The following is a 12,092-nucleotide window of genomic DNA, read 5'->3' as shown; positions in this document are numbered from 1 at the left end:
TACATATTTGATTATCATGCAAAACATCATTTTAAAGCATTTCAACAATACAAAACACCAATATTAAAAGCATTTCCACAAAAAAAAATCAATATTAAAAGCAATGACATAAAACATCAACAATATTAAAGGCATTTCCACAATACAAAACATCAATATTAACATAACATCAACATTAAAAGCAATAGCACAACACATAACATTAATGTGAAGAGAGTGTCGCACCAAAGCAAGCAATATGAATACATTGAGGTGTTGTTAACAATGCTATAAATAGCGCATAAACATAAACAAAGAGCCGCCATGTTGACGTTAGCCAATAGAAATAAAACTTTTATTTTCGCCAATAGAAAAACAGTTTGTAGGGAAAATATCAAAACAAGATGGCTGAGTTTTATTTTGGGGGGGGGGGGGGTTGATAAAAGTGTTGTTGCGCTATAAAATGTGTTGCGTCAAAAAACTGGGTAGGATAGGTGGCGCTAGGTAAACAAGGGGTGATGGATGTTTGAATCATGGGATATCAGCTGCCATTCTGGGTCAGAGTCTATAAAATCCAACAAGCTTTTTTTTTTGTACCGACCACACCACCCTCTCCCCTTCGTCACTCATTGTTACACGAATTTAAACCATTCTTTAATGACGTCACGCATTGTTACTAACTGCAATTTTTGTTGTATTTGAAACAATTATTTTTCAGAAATTCTGAGCACTATCTGCATTAGGCATATAAATCTATTTTTTTCCTTCTGAAATCCCACCTCCATTAAGCATACAAATCTATGTTTTCCTGAAATCCCACCTTCATTAAGTATACAAATCTATGTTTTCCTGAAATCCCACCTCCATTAAGTATACAAATCAATGTTTTCCTGTAATCCCACCTCCATTAAGTATACAAATCTATGTTTTCCTGAAATCCCACCTCCCCATTTATTAGAGTTCCACTCCCATTATCTGTGTAGCGTGACGTAATTTATTGATGACCATGCTGGGACCAGGAAACATGGGGAGGGGGTAGCTTGACCTGGGGGTGTGCTCAGGTGAGTGGCCAGGTGCATTCCTAGCCTCTATAACCAGTAGTGACTTGCCACATTTGAAATGTCATTTTTTTGTCGTTGTTTAAGGATTATAATGTTACTCGGAGGTTAAGACGCACAAGAAATAAAGCATAAAATGGAAACTTTGTGGAGAGTGTTCTAAGGTTAGTCTTGTTTATAAGCAGGTAGGAATACCGTCACCCAGTCATGCACACAGGGCACCAAAAATAGGTAGGTAGGTCAGTACTAGGTGTCTCATATTGTATTTTCCCAACCCAGGCAGAAAGACTTAGTTCCCTCCCACGACAGAAAGACCTGGTCCCACCCCGGGCAGAAAGACTTGGTTCCCAACCCAGGCAGAAAGACTTGGTTCCCAAACCAGGCAGAAAGACTTGGTTCCCAGAAAGACTTGGTTCCCAGAAAGACTTGGTTCCCACCCCAGGCAGAAAGACCAGGTTCCCACCCCAGGCAGAAAGACCTGGTTCCCATCCCAGGCAGAAAGACCTGGTTCCCAGAAAGACCTGGTTCCCAGAAAGACTTGGTTCCCACCACAGGCAGAAAGACCAGGTTCCCACCCCAGGCAGAAAGACCTGGTTCCCATCCCAGGCAGAAAGACCTGGTTCCCAGAAAGACCTAGTTCCCAGAAAGACCTGGTTCCCACCCCAGGCAGAAAGACTTGGTTCCCACCCCAAGCAGAAAGACTTGGTTCCCAGAAATACCTGGTTCCCCCAGGCAGAAAGACCTGGTTCCCACCCCAGGCAGAAAGACCTGGTTCCCACCCCAGAGAAAGACCTGGTTCCCATCCCAGGCAGAAAGACCTGGTTCCCATCCCAGGCAGAAAGACTTGGTTCCCATCCCAGGCAGAAAGATCTGGTTCCCACCCCAGACAGAAAGACTTGGTTCCCAGAAAGACCTGGTTCCCAGAAAGACCTGGTTCCCACCCCAGGCAGAAAGACTTGTTCCCACCCCAGGCAGAAAGACCTGGTACCCAGAAAGACTTGGTGTCCAGAAAGACCTGGTTCCCACCCCAGGCAGAAAGACCTGGTTCCCACCCCAGGCAGAAAGACCTGGTTCCCACCCCAGAGAAAGACCTGGTTCCCACTCCAGGCAGAAAGACTTGGTTCCCACCCCAAGCAGAAAGACTTGGTTCCCAGAAATACCTGGTTCCCCCAGGCAGAAAGACCTGGTTCCCACCCCAGGCAGAAAGACCTGGTTCCCGCCCCAGAGAAAGACCTGGTTTCCACCCCAGGCAGAAAGACCTGGTTCCCACCCAAGCAGAAAGACTTGGTTCCCAGAAATACCTGGTTCCCCCAGGCAGAAAGACTTGGTTCCCACCCCAGACAGAAAGACCTGGTTCCCAGCCCAGGCAGAAAGACCTGGTTCCCACCCCAGGCAGAAAGACCTGGTTCCCACCCCAGGCAGAAAGACTTGGTTCCCACCCCAAGCAGAAAGACTTGGTTCCCAGAAATACCTGGTTCCCCCAGGCAGAAAGACTTGGTTCCCACCCCAGACAGAAAGACCTGGTTCCCAGCCCAGACAGAAAGACCTGGTTCCCAGCCCAGGCAGAAAGACCATGTTCCCACCCCAGGCAGAAAGACCATGTTCCCACCCCAGGCAGAAAGACCTGGTTCCCACCCCAGGCAGAAAGACCTGGTTCCCAGCCCAGGCAGAAAGACCATGTTCCCACCCCAGGCAGAAAGACCATGTTCCCACCCCAGGCAGAAAGACTCACTTGTTGAAGAGGACCAGGTCCGGCCTCCAGATGTCCTCTGACGGCACCAACAGTTCGTCAATGCCGGCATACTCTCTGGCCATCCAGCGCAGGTTCATGTCCTCCCACTCCTTGACAGAAACACATGACATTTGGCAGGTGTCTCATGACATTCAGTCAGGTTGATGTGACATTTGGCAGGTGCGTCATGACATTCAGTCAGGTTAATATGACATTTGGAAGGTGGGTCATGACATTCAGTCAGGTTAATATGACTTTTGGCAGGTGGGTCATGACATTCAGTCAGGTCAATATGACATTTGGGAGGTGTGTCATGACATTCAGTCAGGTTGATATGATATTTGGGAGGTCACATAATTGTTGATATTTGGATTGTATTCCATCATTTATGCTCAACTTGTGAAACTGGGCATGACAAAAGACGTCATTACATGCAAATGCCCATCATGAAAATTGGTTTATACATTTAAAGACAATCAGCCATAGTTATACAGCCACTACTGCAATATTGGCTAAAATAAGTTAGTCATTGAGACCGTATCTAGTAACTACATTAGAAATAAATCGTGAAATAATTGCGTGATAATAAGCATAACATTTGCTACATTGCACGTAGCATAGAGATCCCTAAACGTGACACCAAGATTCCTAACGTGACACAAAGATCCCTAAACGTGACACCAAGATTCCTAACGTGACACAAAGATCCCTAAACGTGACACCAAGATTCCTAACGTGACACAAAGATCCCTAACGTGACACAAAGATCCCTAACGTGACACCAAGATCCCTAACGTGACACAAAGATCCACTCACGTGACACAAAGATCCCTAACGTGACACAAAGATCCACTCACGTGACACAAAGATCCCTAACGTGACATGTGGCATGCAGGTTTTGAGGTGACATTAGACATGCAAAAACATGCAGGTGATTGGATGTACAACATGGAAACATTCAGCCAAGTATCCCAGGTTCGTCCCAGGTTCGTCCTAGGTTCGTCCTAGGTTAGCCCTAGGTTCGTCGTCCTAGGTTAGTCCCGGGTTTAATCCCAGGTTCGTCCTAGGTTCGTCCTAAGTTCGTCCTAGGTTCGTCCTAGGTCGAATTAAGCATAAGCATCTATACAATGTTATGTATCTCAAATCTGATGCGGCATGAGGCACTTTTATCTACTGTAGTGTATTTACAGGCTAAGGTGACATGATAACCTACATTGCATTAACCGATCACTTTGTGCATAATTTATGTTAAGAGTTGGAAAACAGTACTGACAGGAAAATATCGGGGCCAGTCATTCAAAAAATTTAAGCTATATTTTATGATATTATAGAATGTAAAGTAAACGTCGGTAGCCACGAAATATTCGGTAGCCTAATTAGATATGGTAGCGTGAATGTTGGTGATGTCAGAATAAAAAAGGAGTTGCACCGCTGTTTAATAAATTTCGATGAACAATGTCTTCTGCTAGTCTAGTCTTAACGGAGGTGTGAGCTGTTTAACTTGCTGGGTGAGTACTTGAAGACACCACGGCAACTTTTTTATGTGAACAATTTTGATTGGAAAAACATTCTCAGTAGGGAACTAGCTGAACGTTGGAATGGTAGGGGGGGGGGGAGGGGGGGGAGCAATAATTAACTATGACCTGTTTTGTCAGTTCCTGAGTTGGAATTGAGATCGTGTTAACCTGTGGCTTGATGATTTGTATCAAACTGGTTAAGCAGTGGCCGACTCTGGGGGTGGGGGGGGGGGGGGGGGTGGGGGTGGGGGGGGGGGGTGTAAGGCCCCGGGACGTGCAAGATTGTGTCAACATGACGTCATTAAATTAATCAGTTAACTTAGGGGGAGGGGGAGGGAATGTAATAAGTTCATTTGCTGCTCGGTGTAGTGGCGGAGTGTAGCGGGCAGTGGCGTAGTGTAGCGGGCAGTGGCGGAGTGTAGCATGTAGTGGCGGAGTGTGGCTAGTAGTGGCGAAGTGTGGCATGTAGTGGCGGAGTGTGGCATGTAGTGGCGGAGTGTGGCATGTAGTGGCAGGATGTAGTGAGAAGCGGCTATAGTAAAATCTAATTCTGCAGATGAGTGCAAGCAAACAATGAGCAGACAACATGGAGGTGCTGGGTGCTTTAGCGGTGCTAACATCAAAGTCTGGGGCTACGACATGAACCACGGTCTAGGGGAGGGTCCTACAGCCGGATGTTCGCTAGCTGCAGCTAGATCCTGGTAGCTGCAGCTAGATCCTGGTAGCTGCAGCTAGACCCTGAGTGCTAGCTTCAGGTCCCAGCTAACAAACGGGTCTAGCTGACCAGCTGGCAATGGAGCCATCCACCGCCGCTGGTGGAGCCATCCACCGCCGCTGGTGGAGCCATCCACTCACAGTTGGTGGAGCCATCCACTCACAGTTGGTGGAGCCATCCACCGCCGCTGGTGGAGCCATCCACCGCCGCTGGTGGAGCCATCCACCGCCGCTGGTGGAGCCATCCACCGCCGCTGGTGGAGCCATCCACCGCCGCTGGTGGAGCCATCCACCGCCGCTGGTGGAGCAATCCACCGCTGCTGGTGGAGCCATCCACTTACTAATTGGTGGAGCCATCAACTCACAGTTGGTGGAGACATCCACCGCCGCTGGTGGAGCCATCCACCGCCGCTGGTGGAGCCATCCACCGCCGCTGGTGGAGCAATCCACCGCCGCTGGTGGAGCCATCCACCGCCGCTGGTGGAGCAATCCACCGCTGCTGGTGGAGCCATCCACCGCTGCTGGTGGAACTTACTTATTGTAAAGCACGATGTCCGGGAGCCAGATGTGCTCAGAGGGCACGTACAGGTGGTCAACGCCCCCGTACTCCGCCGCTAGCCAGGTGAGTTTTTTGTCTGTCCACTCCTGTACAGGTAAGACACGAGGCGATTGGTGGACACACCAGACCAGACAGAGAGACAGACAGATAGAACGCTAACTGGTCAGCTAAAAGGTCAGATGTACGGTCAGTACTGTCGTCACCGTAGTACCAGTCCTACATTAGATCAGTTATAAGATTGTCGCTCTTATCACCTGTCTAAATATTGTCACTCAGTCAAAGGGAAATCACCCAGGGAAAGGGAAATCACCCAGTATGTGAGTTCTTAGACCGATGCTATTGTGTCGCTAAGAAATGTAGCTACATTGAAAAATGTCCATTCCTAATGTCGGCTGTAGGCCTCTGTCTGTCATCTGATGTTAGTTAAACAAAGAACGCCAGACGTAAATGTTAGTTCGAGACCTGGGCCCACTCACTCGCCAGCCCCTGGGTAGGGGTCCAGTCACTCACCAGCCCGTGGGTAAGGCTTAAACAACAGATTCATTCATGTTTGCTCGGGGCTGGTCTCTTGTTGGACGCTGGTCTAAAGACGTGGACAAGTTTATAAATAGCCCATGGCCTCATTCGTCAACCTTTTGAGCTAGATCAACATTTCATCAACAATTTATCAACACGTTTTTCAACAAAGCTTTGAGGCTCGCCATAAGGTTTTGTGGGGCCTGGAAGGGAGGGGGGACGGCAGGTCGTGGGTGTTGCCTGAGTTCGATACTGTCCCTTTACACACAGGCAAGTTACTGCCCCTGATGTGATAGATTCTGTCCTTATGTGACAATTACGTCACGACTCTAACATGACATATACGTCCCTATCCCACACTGCTTCTTCAAGTAAAAAGTAAACACTGAAAAAGAGGGGTGGGGGGTTAAGTTTGATGAAATAACCCCCGTTTTTGTGTGTGAATGAGCGGATTAAAGAAAAATAAATGACCCAATCAAATCGTGTCTAACAAAGTAGGACAAGATATGACGTCCCAACTTTCGCCGACTGACGTCCGTCTATTTCCGTGTGACGTAACGTCAACTTTCGCGTGTATCACGTGGGCAAAAAAATAAGATATTGATTTCCCAGCCAACATTGTAAGTGACGTGTTGTCAGACATAATGTTTTCGTTAAGAAATATTAGTAAATGTTTGCCAATAAATACCTGGAGTTATGTCTAAACATTCAAGTGTTATCAACCATTAGCGAGCCCGTCTTCAATTTCACTAAGTACTTTGTACTCTCTCTTCCCCCAAATGTAATATATATATATATATATATATATATATATATATATATATATATATATATATATATATATATATATATATATATATATATATATATATATATATATATATATATATATAATGTATATACACCCAGAAACCAAAATACCAGCTTTCACTTAACTCCCTCCTCTTATGGTTAATAAAGCCCTCCCCCCCTTCCCCATAGTGTAAAATCAACATCAGTATTTGACCTAACTCTCCTCACCCTTGTTAATTAAGCTCCCCCTCCCCCACTCCAACGCCAGTATGTGACGTACGCAGATAATTTTTTTCTTGGAACTCCCGGCACATTCTGGCATTTCCGGTCTGCGGAATCAATAGCACAGAATGGACGGCCGAGCACACGACTCACAGAATGGACGGCCGGGCAGACGACTCACAGAATGGACGGCCGGGCAGACGACTCACAGAATGGACGGCCGAGCACACGACTGACAGAATGGACGGCCGAGCAGACGACACACAGACGGCGAGATTTACTAGCACCTTGTGTTGCTGACTAGCCAAACATATGATTTAACCGAATGAATCAAGCGGCGCTGAATGAAACTGAGACACCCTCCCCTCCCACCCCCCTGGCCCATAAATCTCCCGCTCGTAGAGTGGCCCCAATCTATCCACACAGATCTGATGAGTATAAATCTGATGGCTACGGCACTTCTTCGTCGGAGCGGGGAAAAGAACACCCCTCCCCCCTTAACGGCGGCAAGTGTAGTTTAAGAGATGGGGTGTACCCGGGTATGTATTTGACGTAAGGGGGGGGGATGTGGGGACGGTAGTTTGGCTGAACTGAATAGACCCTGTAGTTTGGTTTAACTGGACAGACCCTGTATTCCAAACATCCAGTTGTCAAGCTGTGGTCATCGACCAAGATCCACGACTTTACGGAGCGCTGGGCACGGAGGGAAGACGCGACTAGTTCGGGCTGATTTACTGGCATGGTGAGATGGCTGGAGGCCGCCGCGTTAAAATTTGGTCGAGTTGGGTGGAGGCCGCCGCGTTAAAATTTGGTCGAGTTGGGTGGAGGCCGCCGCGTTCAAATTTGGTCGAGTTGGGTGGAGGCCGCCGCGTTAAAATTTGGTCGAGTTGGGTGGAGGCCGCCGCGTTCAAATTTGGTCGAGTTGGGTGGAGGCCGCCGCGTTCAAATTTGGTCGAGTTGGGTGGAGGCCGCCGCGTTCAAATTTGGTCGAGTTGGGTGGAGGCCGCCGCGTTCAAATTTGGTCGAGTTGGGTGGAGGCCGCCGCGTTCAAATTTGGTCGAGTTGGGTGGAGGCCGCCGCGTTCAAATTTGGTCGAGTTGGGTGGAGGCCGCCGCGTTCAAATTTGGTCGAGTTGGGTGGAGGCCGCCGCGTTCAAATTTGGTCGAGTTGGGTGGAGGCCGCCGCGTTCAAATTTGGTCGAGTTGGGTGGAGGCCGCCGCGTTCAAATTTGGTCGAGTTGGGTGGAGGCCGCCGCGTTCAAATTTGGTCGAGTTGGGTGGAGGCCGCCGCGTTCAAATTTGGTCGAGTTGGGTGGAGGCCGCCGCGTTCAAATTTGGTCGAGTCTCCGGCGTTTTACAGCCATCTGCATGTTGGTGGGCATGACGTCGACTGCCAAGTTAATTACTCATTAAATTCATCTGGCAATCAACACAATTAAGCGGCATAACGTTCGTATGTTTAAATTCAAATTAAAAGTTTTTATTTATTCGTGTAATTGCTTAAATTTTCCAAATGCTTTTGAAATGAAGTTTTTTTGTAAAGTGGATGTTCTTTTTATGCTATTTATATCAAGGGGAAGATACTCTATTTAATCATAAATTTAAAAAAAAAGTTAAAATAATATAGTTTTCATTTTAAAGAACAAGATATACTCGCTTCCTAAAACCCGGAGATTAACCTGCATGTTGTTTACAGGTAAGTAAATCCCTGTAATAAACCTGCATGCCACCTACACGTGATCCCATAAAAAAGAATTAGATTTACACATGCCGAGAACATGTCAGAGGAAGAACAGGTTAGAGGAACATCCACTGTTATCCTGGCCGTCTAGAGTAGCTACTATGGCTGCCTAGACAAGTTGCCCTGGCCGTCTAGACTAGCTGTCCTTTCCGTCTAGACTAGCTGTCCTTTCCGTCTAGACTAGCTGTCCTTTCCGTCTAGACTAGCTGTCCTTTCCGTCTAGACTAGCTGTCCTGGCCGTCTAGACTAGCTGTCCTTTCCGTCTAGACTAGCTGTCCTTTCCGTCTAGACTAGCTGTCCTGGCCGTCTAGACTAGCCCGTCTAGACTAGCTGTCCTGGCCGTCTAGACTAACTGTCCTTTCCGTCTAGACTAGCTGTCCTGGCCATCTAGACTAGCTGTCCTGGCCGTCTAGACTAGCTGTCCTTTCCGTCTAGACTAGCTGTCCTTTCCGTCTAGACTAGCTGTCCTGGCCGTCTAGACTAGCTATCCTTTCCGTCTAGACTAGCTGTCCTGGCTGTCTAGACTAACTGTCCTGGCCGTCCGTCTAGCACTACGGTCGTTGAACTGTCCAGCAAAGTTGTCTTACGTGGACTGGAACCGTCAACCAACGTCAGGTGAGTCACGTCAGGTGAGTCACGTCAGGTGTGTCACGTCAGGTGTGTCACGTCAGGTGTGTCACGTCAGGTGTGTCACGTCAGGTGTGTCACGTCAGGTGTGTCATGTCAGGTGTGTCACGTCAGGTGTGTCACGTCAGGTGTGTCATGTCAGGTGTGTCACGTCAGGTGTGTCACGTCAGGTGTGTCACGTCAGGTGTGTCATGTCAGGTGTGTCACGTCAGGTGTGTCACGTCAGGTGTGTCACGTCAGGTGTGTCACGTCAGGTGTGTCACGTCAGGTGTGTCACGTCAGGTGTGTCACGTCAGGTGTGTCACGTCAGGTGTGTCACGTCAGGTGTGTCACGTCAGGTGTGTTACGTCAGGTGTGTCACGTCAGGTGTGTCACGTCAGGTGTGTCACGTCAGGTGTGTTACGTCAGGTGTGTCACGTCAGGTGTGTCACGTCAGGTGTGTTACGTCATGTGGTTGCTGTAGCTGTAGCTGCACGACCTCACAGTTGAAGACTAATTACCTTAATTAGGGTTAACCTATTTAATCAGATTACTGGATCCAGAACCTATCAGAGCTAATGTCAGACCATGTCCATAAAGGTTGTCAGATCATATCTATGTGAGCTAATGTCAGACCATGTCCATAAAGGTTGTCAGACCCTATCTATATGAGATTAAGTCAGACCATGCCTGCTTGAGCTAAGGTCAGACCATGTCCATAAAGGTTGTCAGGCCCTATCTATATGAGATTAAGTCAGACCATGCCTGCTTGAGCTAAGGTCAGACCATGTCCATAAAGGTTGTCAGATCATATCTATGTGAGCTAATGTCAGACCATGTCCATAAAGGTTGTCAGATCATATCTATGTGAGCTAATGTCAGACCATGTCCATAAAGGTTGTCAGATCATATCTATGTGAGCTAAAGTCAGATCATGCCTGCATGAACTTAAGTCAGACCCTATCTATATGAGCTAAAGTCAGACCATGCCTTCATGAGCTTAAGTCAGACCCTATCTATATGAGATTAAGTTAGACCATGGCTGATTGAGCTAAAGTCAGACCCTGTCAATAAGAGCTCAAGTCACACCATGCCCGTGGGAGCTTAAGATTGACCTTGTGGTTAGTGGCATACACAAGCCATGTTAGAATAGGGTGAAATAAATGCAACAGCGTCGTCAATCAGTCATAAGTCAATCAGTCATAAGTCACTCAGTCATAAGTCACTCTGTGCTGATTGAGTACAAACTTGAAGACAAACAATTAAAATAAATTGCCCCAATCATTCTTCACATTTAGGTATTTTTGTTCTTGTTTCAGCCACACAATCATTATATCACTGCACATACAATCAAAGACTTCCGACCAGCTAGCCAAACAATCATTATACAATCCTCCCCCCTCCCCTCCCGAAACACGAGCTACCGTACCCCCCCCCCCCCCCCCCACCCCTCATCACGTGACCGAGACCCACCTTACCTGTCGAAGCCAAACGTTAGTCGTCATGATCTGATTCTTCTCGTCCTGGAAAATAAAACAAAAAAAACTTTCATTAAGTTCAGGTAGATCAGAGTTATTTACCCTTGGTTATTGGATCAGGTTAATTATATCAGGTTTAACTAGGCGCTTGTTTAATTTTTGTTTATTATTTTAAAATTAAATAGTCCGTTTAAACGTAGTTTGGTTGATTAGTATACAGTTTACAACAAGAACAGCTCAAGGTCAAGGTAGCTGGGGTTAAGTGATTCATTGGGTTGTAGTTTAAAATACACGTAATACGTAACATCGTATATAACGTATATAATTAAAGTCAAGTAAATAATAGTTTCATATCAGTTGGGGTAAAAATGAGCGATAAGATTAATGAATTAATGATGTAAAGGTAGTGTCACAAAGAGCCTGGAGACAAAAACGTTATTCTACGAATCTGTGTAGGCAAGATTCCAGATTTCCTAAAAAAGGAATTTCTAAAAAAATACTTCGGCCAGAAATTGTCTAAAGGAAATATTTTTTTATCTGACAAGAAATCAGAAACCTTTCTCTCACACAAAGCCAGGGCTGGGGGAGTAGGGAAATTAGAGATACAGGTCGGCGTGGGGGTGGGGTGGGGTAATTCTATGCTGGAAGGTGAAGGACGGTTGTATGCTGAAGCAGTTGGGAGCAGACCACACACCACACACCACACATCACACACCTCAATGTCGTTGGACTACCTCACACCTTAGTGTTGGACATAGAAAAAGACCTAACCGTTGACAGACGAAAACCAAAGACCTTACAGTTTCAGATAGCTGAAGACAAACGACCTTACATTTGATAGCCAAAACCAAAGACCTTCCAGTTTTACAACCAAAGACATTAGACCTAGGAGTTTGACAGCTACAGATTTGACAGCTAAAGACCTACAAGTATGACAGCTGAAGACCAACAAGTATGACAGCTGAAGACCAACAAGTATGACAGCTAAAGACCTACAAGTATGACAGCTAAAGACCTACAAGTATGACAGCTGAAGACCAACAAGTATGACAGCTAAAGATCTACAAGTATGACAGCTGAAGACCAACAAGTATGACAGCTAAAGACCTACAAGTAGGACAGCTAAAGACCTACAAGTATGACAGCTAAAGACCTACAAGTATGACAGCTAAAGACCTA

General features: G+C 46.8%; 1 protein-coding gene across 3 annotated transcripts in view; it reads right to left on the bottom strand.

Moving 5' to 3' along the window:
- Positions 1–12,092, bottom strand: part of LOC131943773 (acetylcholine receptor subunit alpha-like) — a 45,290-nt gene that overhangs the window by 17,094 nt on the left and 16,104 nt on the right. For 2 of the 3 annotated variants that reach the window (XM_059304041.1, XM_059304043.1), the window contains exons 2-3: positions 10,914–10,958; positions 2,770–2,879 (exon numbers count right to left, since the gene is read on the bottom strand). In XM_059304041.1, the coding sequence (XP_059160024.1) occupies positions 2,770–2,879; positions 10,914–10,958 (155 nt within the window). Of the gene's footprint in view, positions 1–2,769; positions 2,880–5,535; positions 5,646–10,913; positions 10,959–12,092 lie in introns of all 3 variants that reach the window. The other variant, XM_059304042.1, reaches the window with a different exon arrangement.

Source organism: Physella acuta, unplaced genomic scaffold, assembly GCF_028476545.2.
Source record: "Physella acuta isolate Inbredline_101_S28 unplaced genomic scaffold, ASM2847654v3 ptg000466l, whole genome shotgun sequence".
Taxonomy (NCBI): domain Eukaryota; kingdom Metazoa; phylum Mollusca; class Gastropoda; family Physidae; genus Physella; species Physella acuta.
This window is presented reverse-complemented; position numbering and strand designations above follow the sequence as displayed.